General features: G+C 39.2%; 2 protein-coding genes and 1 pseudogene across 2 annotated transcripts; all 3 read right to left on the bottom strand.

Moving 5' to 3' along the window:
• Positions 1–3,535: 3,535 nt before the first annotated feature.
• Positions 3,536–5,036, bottom strand: LOC101307549 (pentatricopeptide repeat-containing protein At1g71420-like). The gene is made up of 3 exons (XM_004290202.1): positions 4,205–5,036; positions 4,018–4,116; positions 3,536–3,545 (listed from the first exon to the last, which is right to left on the bottom strand). Exons 1-2 carry the CDS (start codon positions 5,002–5,004, stop codon positions 4,065–4,067), a joined length of 852 nt encoding a protein of 283 aa, XP_004290250.1. The 5' UTR covers positions 5,005–5,036; the 3' UTR covers positions 3,536–3,545; positions 4,018–4,064.
• A 486-nt stretch (positions 5,037–5,522) lies between these two features.
• Positions 5,523–9,176, bottom strand: LOC101294823 (histidine kinase CKI1-like). Its single transcript, XM_004292356.1, has 6 exons — positions 9,166–9,176; positions 8,628–8,711; positions 7,807–8,180; positions 7,135–7,727; positions 5,799–7,052; positions 5,523–5,705 (listed from the first exon to the last, which is right to left on the bottom strand). The coding sequence occupies exons 1-6, from the start codon at positions 9,174–9,176 to the stop codon at positions 5,523–5,525; spliced, it is 2,499 nt and encodes an 832-aa protein (XP_004292404.1).
• A 1,212-nt stretch (positions 9,177–10,388) lies between these two features.
• On the bottom strand, positions 10,389–10,978 carry LOC101295104 (annotated as a pseudogene; the record flags this gene model as incomplete).
• Between the last annotated feature and the right edge of the window lie 2,153 nt (positions 10,979–13,131).

Raw genomic sequence — 13,131 nt, forward strand, 5'->3', positions numbered from 1 at the left:
ACGATGATTGCGAACAAGTGGATTATCCAATTGCTCATCCTCCATATAAAAGGCAAACTAGGAGGTCAAAGCTGAAGAGAAATAAGGAAGCAGGGGAGAAGAACAAGACCACAACACCACCAGCTCCCCTTGAGGGGAAATTGGGTAAAAAAAGGGACCAAAATGTCTTGTAAAATTTATAGGCAGCTTGGACACAACAAATTGGGATATCCAATTACAAAAGCTAAAAAAGCAGCTGTAGCAGTAAGTCTTAATCCATTCTCTTACAAAATCGGTTCTCAATTCATAAATGAGCTCTTCATTTATTCACCAATCTTTACATTTTTCAGTTAAATGACTTGAGTTTTTTTTTTTTTAATCAAACAGGGTGAAGGAACAAGTGGTGGATCAAACACTAAGAAAAGAGTTAGAAATAAGGTTTCAAGTTTGCTTATCTTAGCTTATTCTAGTTGAAAATGTTGTTGTGTTGAAAATGTGATGTTGTAGATGTTAAAATTATCTGCTTGTTTGATTATGCTAGCCTGGGTTCTCTCGGGGGATGTGTAAAAACTAAAGTTCATGCACTATATTGACAAAAATATTGTTAAACCAACTTGATTTCAATATCAACTTAAATTTGAAAATCATTTGATTTATTGTTGGTTTATAACTACTGCTGACACTCTCCTCACAAGGGAATGTGCATTTCATAAGGAGAGTACGTTCTCTTGTAATGTGATTTCATCTTCTTTGTCAAACTTATTGATGACTTCGTTGAACTTCACTTGTTCTTGAAGTTGAGCATGGCCTCCACGCTTTGTCATGTTTAAAGCTTCAATATGACAATATACCAAGACACTAGAGACAAAGCTGATCACTTAAATGAAAAACTCTGTTATTTTGGTTTGTTTTCTTTTTTCTTTCTCGCACAGAACATAATTTCAGCTTACCGCAGCATTTTACGACTTCCTTACTAGTCTGCTCATTGACGTGCCCGTTACCGGGCGTGCGACAATTAAGAACCCTTTTTGACAATCGTAGTATAAGGCAAATAAGGTTCGATCAATCCGGGGACTAAGGGTGCTCCTGTAACAATGGTCATGTAAAAAGTCAGTAGGTAACATAAAAATATGTACAAGTATTGATTTACAAATATACATATGATACAATCAAGGTAAACAAGGGGGTTTTGAGAGTTTGGTTCTAACATTCCTACTAAAAGATAAAAATAAAAACTAAACTAAACTAATATATACAAGTGATCATCTTCAACACACATTAACCAGCAATTCCAAAATCAAACAAACAAGTATCAACATGTCTCAAACATTTAATCGATTTCATTGCCAAACGATATCAAAAACAAACTCGAAACATAAGCCTACGAGGTCATGTATTCCTTTAATCCTACTTAGTTTATCTCCCAACACAGAACGTCTAGAACTGAGAATATTTCATGTGAAGGCTGCGATCGATACTCAGTGTCGACTCAGAGTACCCGTCTACACTAAACATGAATTATTAAGATCTAAAAAAATTTGAGTTTGAACATGCCCAAGTCGCAGGCGCTGCCCAACCTGTAAGCATGTAACTCATAGTTTCGGCTATTATTACATAACCTTTACTACTTGGATCTCTGCCTAAAACTATTAGGTGAATTAGTTCAGAGACCTAGCAACACTAACCTGCAGATTAGAGTTTTAGTTCAAACAAAACTATACATTTAATGAAATCAACAAGGCATAAAACGAATCAGATGCTATCATAGACAAGTTGAAATAGCATGAATTTATTCTGAAAATTAACATATTCATGTTCTTAACAACCAGCCAATTCCAACTTTGAAATCTAATAAAAGAAAACAAAGAACAATAACAAGAAAGAAGAAACAAGACATGAGTTACATTTTATAAATCTTCAAGGAAGCTAGAGATGTTCAAAGGAACACACAAGCCTGATGCTTCTCAGCAGCCTTCTGGAGAAGTCCTACAAAGGTGTCAGCTTAAATTGCTTCTTTTCTGGAGAGAGGAGTTGAAAAGGAGAAAGAAGGCTAATGTGTTTCACTGATTTTTGTGTGAGGAAGAGATCATCTGAGAAGTACCCAAAGCTGTCTTTATATAGAGGAAATCTTGGTAGAACTTCTCCTAAAAAATGATGTGGGACTAGCTCCACAAGTTTGACTTTTCTCATCCCTTTGTTGGGCTGCTTGGGCCTTCTCTTTCATCATTGGACTACTTGGGCCTTCCTTTGGGTTTTCTGCATTTTTGTACTTCTTAGGCCTTCTTTTGTCAATTAAACTCTTTGTGTCTTTCTTCTTTCTTCTTTGGACTTCAAGAAGACTTCTTTGTCTTTTTCTACATTTTCCTCTTATATAATCATTTAACATTCTTTTCTTGATTTATGCTCTTATGTCCTTTACAATCACAAAACATGTCAGAAATGGTATTATTATGAGAATATCATAGCTAAGTAGGGTAGAAAACATATTACAAACACATTACAAACATAACACTTTGTGCTCATATCACTCATTGTTTGGAGTAGACGATCTTTTACTAAGGGTTTGCTTAAATTGTCATCCATGCCAGCCTCCAACATCTTTCTTGTTTCCTCGCCTGGTGTATCAGCTATTGATGCAATGACAGGAATACGAACATGATGAGACTGCTCCGCTTCTTTTTTTTTATCTGACTTGTTGTTTTAAACCCATCCATTTCAGGCATCTGCATGTTTATTTCAACACCAAAGCCACATACTGACACATGCACCCAAAACTAGGAACAAGAATATATTAACAGGCTGGTTGAGGATATCATGGTCAATTCATCACCTGACGGTGCATTAGTACAATATCGTATACATGTTTTCTTTGGTTGACTAGATCTTTGTGAATTATATCTACAGCTTCTCTTCCATTTTGACAAAGCTTCACTAGCTCCCTCCTTTAACAGTCTTCATAGCCAAATAGCTCACTAGTTTATCATCCTCCAAAACCAGGAATTTTTTTCCCACTCAAGGTTGTGCTTCAATTACCTTCATGTGTTTCTCTATGTGCAACTGGTGAGTTTCTTGATGTAGAGCATGAGACTGATCATGACATTGGATTGGTGAAGATGAGATATCAGATTCATCATCGGTATGTAACCTATATCTTGATGAACCATGAGCTGGAGAGGCTACTTTTGATCCAACCTGAAATGTGTCCCCTGCTGATCTGTTTGGCACTGCACCCCCATACTCTGGAAGAAATCCTACCACTTTAATGAAGAGCCCTTTTTATGATAACATCATCTGGATCAAGGCCACTCAAGTCCATTAATCTATGAGACTGCGGATTTTCTAACCAAACGGTCCTGCACCAGGCATTCTGAAGACCTCTTTTGAACTCAGTTACAATCTTACATTATGCTGGATATGGTCCAGCTGTAGTCTATCACTAGCAATATAAAGGCGGATGCACCACGAACATTGGCAGACGTCCTCTTAAATAGAAAGCATATGTTGTTGTATGTTTCATCCATAGCACTCATTAAAGGGTGCACCTCCTTCGCTCTATTACCGGAGTCCTGCAAAAAATGACTCAAAATCAATGAACAAAACCTGTATGAAGGTTAAAGACTACACTTACTTCTTATACTTGAACTACACTATATAAAAGTAGTAGTAATCCGGAACTATACAATTTGCTAGATGGACCATTCGATATAAACATCTTCACACGCAATATTTTGCTTTGGTTTTATGTCTTGGGGTTCAGGATGATATTCTTTCAATGTATCTATTTATGTGATTAATGAAGATGAACGGTATCAGAGAAATAAGAAATTAGACAAACATCTATGGTATTGCGGCAGAATCAAACAGGAGGAAGTGAAAGTGAAGATTGAATTCTTGATACAATAAATGGTGTTTATACTTTATAGTGAAAATTTTTCTAGTTTGAGAAACTTCTCTATACACAAAAGTACAATCAAACTAAATGTCTGGATCATCTGCAAATCAGGAAATGGAAAAATTCCAATATGAAACTAGTCCCACCTTAAAATGCAACTCAAAGGCAACATCATCATCTCTATCGTCAAAAATCAAACAATTGACAGAATCGAAAACTGCCATCTCGTACGGGGTAGCTTGTCCCTGTCCACAATCAGCGTCTCATTACACCACAAAAACTAAATACCCAATTTAAGCTAATAAAAAGGTTTTAGAATTAAGAAAATCTTACGAGCCGAGACTTGGCCGCTTGGAGATATGGAGGAGCTTTAGAAGGCTCCACACCATCCAAAGACACTGAAACCCTGCAATCATGGAATTCCAGGATATAAGATTCCGCGATTCCATGGTTGTAAATACCTTCCATGCATCATCGTCTCGACTAACATCACACACACCTCCCTTGCAGTACATGGTAATGAGAGCATTGGCAACGTAAGTACAAGCATCTAAAGACATTTTCAACGCGAGGGCGTGCACCTGCCGCCCACGAACAGTTTCGGCGGCGGCGCACGAACTGAGCACGCTGGCAAATGTGAACTCGTTCGGGAGGTGATGCGGCAACATGGCAGCGAATAAACGAAAACAATTGTCAGCAAGGCCACGCTGTGCGAAGCCGGAAATGAGAGCGGTCCAGGTGACGAGGTTTCTTGTAGGCATTTCATCGAACAGGTGGCGGGCGTGGTCTAAGCAGCCGAATTTGGAGTAAATGTTGATGAGGTGGTTGGAGACGAAGAGGTCGGGAGGGGTGGTCGGGTTGTGGGCAAGCATGTAGTGGTGAAGAGAGAGGCCTTGTCGGAGAGAGTTGTGGCGAGCACATGCGTGGAAGAGAGTGGCGTAGGTTTGGTTGCAGCGGATGAGAGAGGGTGGCGGTTGGAGAGTGTAGAAGAGTGTGAGTGCCTCGTTGAGTTGGCCGCGCGTGGCGAGGGCTCCTACTTGGCCGAGAATGGTTTGCAGGTTGAGGCTGGGAGGAGGTGGATGGTTGATTGAGCTCAAGGTTCTACGATACGCGCGAGAATATAGCCGTAGCATCACGCCTTAGTCCGTTTTTCTTTTTCAAATGGTGGAGCCACATTTTAGCGGCAAAAAATCGTCATTGCCCTAATTTTCATCTTATCTACGGATAAGTATCCGACGAGAATCCGGCCTTTTTTGGCCGTTTTCCGGCAGACCACCGTGTAGTCAGCGTCTTTTAAGTTTCGATTATGTTCTCACGTAAGGCGGAAACGTGTCGAAAATGGCTGGAAACGTGTCGGCGTCTGGAAACGCCTTCATAAATAAATTTGATATTAGGGGTAATGGGGACTTTCATCCTAGTGTGTTAGTGTTTAGCTTCAGCTCTTCTTTGCAATACCTCTCGGCTACACAGCCGTGGCTTTTGTTTCAACCCATCATCACCATTCCACCATTTTCCTTTGGCGCCAAACAAAACCAACCCAGAACAAAAATAAAGACTAATAATCAATCGCTTGAGCTAAATAAAGCATGGACGAAGCTTATTGCATCAGTTTTTTTGTCTGTTCTTCTCTGACGGTCATGAATTTTACTAGTTAATTCCCTACCAGTCTAGCCATTGTTTCAAGTAGACGATTCTTTTGCAAGGGTTTGCTCAGATAGTCATCCATGCCGGCCTCCAACATCTTTCTTGTTTCCTCGCCTGGTGTATCAGCTGTTAATGCAATAATCGGAATGCGAACGTTGTAACGTTTCTCCACTTCCCTTATTACAGGCATCTGCATGTTCATTTTAATAATAACAAAGTTACACATGTACACAAGAATTAATATATATACTAACAAGAATTCACTAGCTAACACCCACATTACCTGACAGTCCATTAGTACAAAATCATATTCGTGTTTCTTTTGGTTGACAAGATCTTTTTGAATTACATCTACGGCTTCTCTTCCATTTTGACAAAGCTTCACAGTTGCTCCCTCCTTTGACAGAATCGTCCTAACCAAAAACCTCATTGCGTTATCATTCTCCACAACCAGGAATCTTTTCCCACTCAAGGATGTGCTTATTTGATTACCATGTTCATGTGTTTCTCTGTGTCCAACTGGTGAGTTTCTTGATGTAGAGCCAATATCATGACAATGGTACGGTGAAGATGAGATATCAGACTCATCATCAGTATGCAACCTATATCTAGATGAGCTAGGATCTTGAACCTGAAATGTGTCCCCTGCTGATCTGTTTGGCAATGCACCTCCATACTCTGGAAGAAATCTTAACACTTCAAATAGACGAGTACCATGAAGTGCCCTTGTGATGATAACATCATCCGGATCAAGGCCACTCAAGTCCATTAATCTATGAGACTGCGGATTTTCTAACCAAACGGTCCTGCAAGCATTTTGAAGGCCTCTTTTGAACTCAGTTACAATCTTACATAGTTCTGGATATGGCCCAGCTGTAGCATCTATCACTAGCAATATAGAGGCGGATGCACCGCCAAGATTGGCAGTCGTCTTCTTGAATAGAGAGCACATGTTGCTGTATGTTCCATCTATAGCACTCATTAACTCCTTTGCTCTATTACCGGAGTTGCATGATGCAGATTTGCTCAAGCTGCAGTCCTGCAGACCCAAATCAGAGATTCCTGATGAAGATGAACTAGGATGATATGGAGAATGGTAACCCTTCATCTTCATGTGTTTGATTTTCTTGAGAGTATGAGCTAGTTGTTCCCATTGTTCTACCACTGATACCTTTATCCCAAGGCAGCTCTTCATGAACCGGTATACTATTCTCCGCCGCTCTTCATTCTTAATCAGTAGTACAACAATGGATTCCTCTACCTTAGAACTACTAGGGGTGCCGCGGAAGACATTCAACATAGGACTTCCAATTGGTGTGAGATTTGGACTATGAAATATGGTCAATCTCGGGCTTGCATTTGCTATTAATCCCAATTGTTGATCTCTGTCATCATAACTAGGATCACCTCCCATTTCAAGGTCTTGTTGTACCTCACACATATTGATAGCTCTCAGGAGAACATTAAACCTGAAGCATGTCCCTTTCTCACCAATCTCCTTGTCCACAATTCCTATTTCTCCGTGCATCAAGCGTACCTAATGCAAGACACACATTCATGTATCTTAGATCATCGAAAATAAACTTACCAGAGAATTAGTTAGTATGAATAGTACTTACCAGAGACTGAACAATACCAAGTCCTAAGCCAGTACCTCCTGCTCCATGAGTTGTTTCTTTGACTTGGACATAGTTTTCAAACACTTCTTTTTGCTTCTCCTTGGGAATTCCCCTCCCAGTATCATCAACCTCAAAAACGAATTCCAAAGAATTTGAATCATGTTGAACCCCATTCACTGATTTGATACTATCTGATTGTTCTTTGGCCATGTTCTTGTAGTTCAAGAAACACAAAAAATGCTTCAAGAAACCATTATTCTTATCAGAATCAGCAGCGGCGATTGAATTCATGAAACTAGGTTTCTGAACCCAAGCACGAACTGTTATATGTCCCTCTGAAGTAAATTTGACAGCATTCCCTAATAAGTTGCTTAATATTTGATTAAGCCTTCCCCTGTCACCTCTCACATGTGCAAACTTTAGAAGAGAGCAATCACAAGGATCCAACACCACATCTACGCCCTTCTTTAAACCAGATGGAAGAAAGAAATCGACTACCTCTTCAACAAGTTGGAATATGTCAAATTCCTCATCTTCAAGTATCACCTTACCTGCTTCTATCTTGCTCTTATCAAGAATAGAGTTCAATATACCTGTAAAACAATTAAGTACATAATTTGAAATAAACATAACAACGAAAAATTGGTTTTATTGAGAAGATTAATCATTTACCTAAGAGGTGCTTTGTGCATGCATCCATTTGTGTTAGATAATCCTTTATTTCGGAGCCCTGGGAAACTTCATCGCAGGATATCCTGATCAATTCAGTCATGCAAGCAAGAGCATTACGAACATCATGGCTTGCACTTGTAATTGCCTCAGATTTTTTCATACTCTTTGTCTCAGCTTGTCGAGTTGCTTCATCTTGTTTTATGAGTTTGGTACAAAGCTGAATCTCCCGTTTGGCAGCACCCAGCATTAGGAAAAAGTAACTAAAGAGGAAGACAGCCATAATGACAATCATCAGAATCAGGAGGACGATTGCCATTCTGCAATCCTTGTGAACAAGGCTGATTAAACCACTCTCCGAAAACGCAAGTACAAACCTGAAACTCGATCAGAAAGTAGTATATCATTAGTAAGTTATATGTAGCTGGCATCACTCGAAGCATAAGATTTTGCGGTTTGAACCTACATTATGCTCAACATGCTTGGTGACACCGATCAATAAACCAGAAAGTACCACTACCACCAGCCAGATACCTGCATGCTTAGATCATTTGGAGTTCATACTTGTAAGAGGAAACACATTCTTGTAAATCATAGTGATGACGACAAAAAATAGGAAGAAGCAAGAGGAGTAGAATTACCAACAAGGCAAAGAAAACACGCCGCATTTGCAGTGTCAAAAAGGGGAGCTTCATTTGCTTTATAGAATCTACAAGTTGTAGTCAACTCAGAAGTGAGAACAATATCCTCCAAACCTAACTAAGAACATAGATAAAGAAAACGATATATATTGGAAAAAGAAAAATATCCATGGGAACCATTACCTTAGATCAATCCCTTTCAAACTCTTGCCTTGTGCTCTTTTCTTGTGAGCAAAGCTAAGGTCGGAGTAGGGCAATTCCAATATGCTGTTCAGATAATACAGAGAGCTCAGATTGAGGTTTATACAGGGTTCTAGGTTAATGCTAGGGGAATTAGGAGAGAAGAAATTTACATTAGATCACTTTTGGAACTTTTCCCCCCATAAGTTTTTCCTTCTTAATTTGGGTCATGGAATTAATGGCGTAGTTCTCTCCCAATTCATCGTTCCTCTCTTTTCTCCACAATTAAAGTTCCTTTTGCAGACTAAATTTAATTTAGAGGATTTCTTTTGCTCTTCTTATTGATACACTACCATACTTTATTCTTGATTACATTGCTTAATTACTACTGATTGAACAATTAGAGATATTAATTATGTAGTCTGAGATATGCAAAATCAACATCCAACCATTTTACCTTCTTCAAGTTTCATTAGTGAAAACCTAAAGTAAGCTGATCAAAGTTCCACACATAAACTTGAGTAAACATAAGTTGATTCACCTCTGACCCATGACTATAATAAAACCAAGGACTTCAGCAAAAGATAGTATAGAGCCTGAAACATGAACTCATCCAATAATTTCTTGAGTTACAACTTGGGATCGTCCCAGCAGCTCCTACAAGTTGACAATTAATCTGCAGTAGCCTCTGTTATTGGCTCGCCGGCTTCCACAGTCGGCATGGGATATCGGCACAACGGGCACATGTGATTCCTCTCCAGCCACGGGACAATGCAATTGACATGATAATGGTGTTTGCAGGGCAAACAAGTGAGCAGTTGTTCAACAGATTCTGCAAAATCGTCAAGACAGATGGCACAAGATGGAGTCTCTCTGATTACAGCTTCTTCCAAATTATCAAGTCTTGATTTCTTCAAACCATGAATGAATGATCTATTTGCAGGAGTGAGATTTGCCTCGTATGATGCAATGGGTTCCTCTATAACCTCACCTCCTCTAATGATGAGATGGTCGGAATATCTGAAGGATTCTCTTGCAAGCCAATCAATGACATTAGCATAGTCAGCACTACCTATTAAGGACACAGTGATGTCGAATATGAAAACAGTTACAGGCATATCAATGGGCACGTCAGACACCACAGAAAGCTTCTGAACGAGCTTGTCAATAATAGCTGGCACTTCTTCTTCTGGGATAGGCGTAAGCAAAAGTTGCTCGGCCACAATTTGACTCAGGCGTTCGGGAGTGTCCAGAAATTCTTGTGCAGCCACAAAGGTTACCAGACCATCACTATCATAGTCATATGGACCATCATACCAAAACCGAGTTTGCTTGTAGAGACCTATTATGACTGGAATGCTGCCCTCGCTTCTAGGTATGGTTCTCGCTATTGGTACTTGCACCACTGCGCTATAAAATATATGCCTCCCTGCGGACATGATTGAAGATCTGATATTGAAGGTTGAACAAAACAACTTGGATACACTAATTAACATAACTTGACTAACTTGCAGTAATTGTGAGGGTGAAGGACTAAGAGTCTCTCTTCAATTAGGATTAGGAAAAGCACTCCTGAAGATGGCTCTGCTTCTAAAATTGACAAAAGTGCTTCGGGATTAGACATAAGTAAATTCAAACAGAATACAAGATGATCCCAGCACCAACTAGTAAACATGAATTACAGATCTTTTCTAGCCCTAAATCAAAACACAGACGCTATTTCTAACCAAATGCTGCACACCAAGTAGAGTCTTCTCCATATGATCAAACATAAACACATGGCTCTGAAACAAAATTGGAACAAAATGCAAACATAAACAGTGTCCCAATATGATGTTGCAGAACAGCAGCACCAAGGGATCCGACCAAAATCAGCCTTGTTGCAGCAGAATTAACATCTCTCTTTGTGATAAACACGAAAGCTCTTTCAGAAGCACTGCTATGTATCCAACCCAAGCAATCACATATAAGCCCTAATATAGGAGCATGGTGAAAAGAAACAACTCCATTTCTTAAAGAAGCTTCCCTCATAGATTTAATAGACCGTATCTCTGAATACACAGCTGCAGCCACACTCATCAGCGCCAACCCTTGTGCAATCGGCGCCTTTCTACCCACTTCATTAGTTACCATTTCTACCCACTTCATTAGTTACCATTGCGTCCAACATCTTGTCATGTTTATGCAAACTCTCCACATCAGTCAATATTGTTGAAGAATACACAAAAAGAAGGCATAAGCTTACACTCTAAATGATGAATTACGAAAGTTTGGAGATCTTCAGGACCAAGGACCATCTGAGCTTGGATTGCAGCCTCAATAACAAAGGTATGTGCAAAACCACCAGTTGGGAGTAAGTATCATTGTAGCAGGCTGACTACTGAAAGAGATGATCACTCGAAACATACAATTTTCAAGGAATAAAACTACAGTGCTCAACATGTTTGATGACACTGATTAATAAACCAGAAAGTACTAAGAAGTTTAGAAGTTGGTATGGTCCCTTTAGAAGATAAGAAGTTGTAATACCAAAAGGATTTGGATTCAGGGTGGTCGATCAAATACAAGAGTATCTTGTAATAGTTGTGATGTTGAAGTCCCTCTTGTATAAGGATTAGGAAAAGGGTTTAATAGCTAAGCCCTAAATCGTAACTCTGGTACCCGAAATTAAAAGGGCAGGGTTTAGTAGCTAAGCACTAATTGTTACTATTGTACCCGAAATCAAAAGGGATCGGTTTCAATAATTGACAAAGCAGGCTCGGCATTTGCTTCTAGCAGAGTACAAGCAAGGATCCTACATATCGCCACACCAACTAATAAACATGAATTACAAATATTTTCTAGCCGTAAATCAACCAGCAGTAACAGCAACTCAAAACTCTCCCAAACCCAACAATCCAAAAATTTTAACAACGCGAAGCCATAACAATGATAAAAGTTCAACAATAAAAAATAATTAAAAAAATCACCTGGGAGGTCTGTTCCAATCTTACATAGACAGGGACGGCTTGGTCAAGGAGATCTTCTCCCTAAACCATTCTAATTTGCAGTAGCCTCTGTTAATGGCTCACCGGCTTCCACAGTTGGCATTGGGCATCGGCACAAGGGGCAAATGTGATTGATATCCAGCCACAGGACAATGCAGTTGACATGATAATGGTGTTTGCAGGGCAAAAAAGTTATCAGTTCTTCTTCTTCAACAGATTCTGCAAAATCCTTTAAACAGATGGCACAAGTCGGAGTCTGATCTCTAACAACAGCTTCTTCCAAACTATCAAGCCTAAATTTCTTCAAACCATGAACGAATGATCTAGTTGCAGGAGTGAGATTTGCCTTATATGATGCAATGGATTCCTCTATAACCTCACCTCCTCTTAAGATAAGGCCATAATACCAGAAGGGTTGTGTTGCAATCCAATCAATGACATAATCATAGTCAGCACTACCCAATAAGGACACAGTGATATCAAATATTAACACAGCGATAGGCATATGACTGGGCACGTCAGACACCACAGAAAGCTTCTGAACGAGCTTCTCAATAATAGCTGGCACTTCTTCTTCTGGGATAGGCATAAGCAAAAGTTTCGCAGCCACAATTTGACTCATGCGTTCACGAGTGTCCAGAAATTCTTCTGTAGCCACAAAGGTTAGCGGACCATCACTTTCATAGTCATCTGGACCATCAAACCAGAACCGAGTTTCCTTGTAGAGATATACTATGACTGGAATGCAGCCCGCTCTTCTAGGCATGCTTTGTCCTGTTGGTACTTGCACCACTGCACTATCAAATATATGCCTCCCTGCGGACATGATTGAAGATCTAATATTGAAGGTTCAAGAAAACAATTTGGATTGTTCAGGGTTTAAATAATTAATGTCACTTGACTAACTTGCAGCAGTTGTGACTTGTGAGGGTGAAGGACTAACAGTCCCTCTTCTATACGGATTAGGAACAGCATTAATGAAGATATTATAATATGTTAGCACTGTTACTCTGGTACCCGAAATCAAAAGGGCTCTGTTTATATAACTGACAAAACGCTTTCGGAATTAGACAGTAGCGATTTCAAACAGAGTATGAGCTAGGATCAACCACATATCAACAGCAACTAGTAAACATGAATTATGATTCTTTTCTAACCCTAAATAAAAAAATAAAAAAATTTAAAAAATTAAAAAAGAAAAAAGACCCTATTCTAACCAAATGCAGAGTTTTTTCCGCATCTTCAAATGATAAAACATAAACACATCACTCTGAAACAAATTTGGAACAGAAGGCAAGAGTCATGGCATAAGTGAAACGATTAATCTGAAATGTTTAAGCTTATAGATTTCCATGACGTAGGTATGATATGAGATAAAGAGAAGGAAATGACTAAAATGCTTTCCTTTATCACTTGACAGGAAAATTGTTCATTGATGAATTCAAAGCTTTACCATTGTAATAATAAGACCAGTGACTGAACCACTAAAGAAAGTAGCCTTCTACTGTTTATTATCCTAC

This window comes from Fragaria vesca, linkage group LG2, assembly GCF_000184155.1.
Source record: "Fragaria vesca subsp. vesca linkage group LG2, FraVesHawaii_1.0, whole genome shotgun sequence".
Classification (NCBI taxonomy): Eukaryota; Viridiplantae; Streptophyta; class Magnoliopsida; order Rosales; family Rosaceae; genus Fragaria; species Fragaria vesca.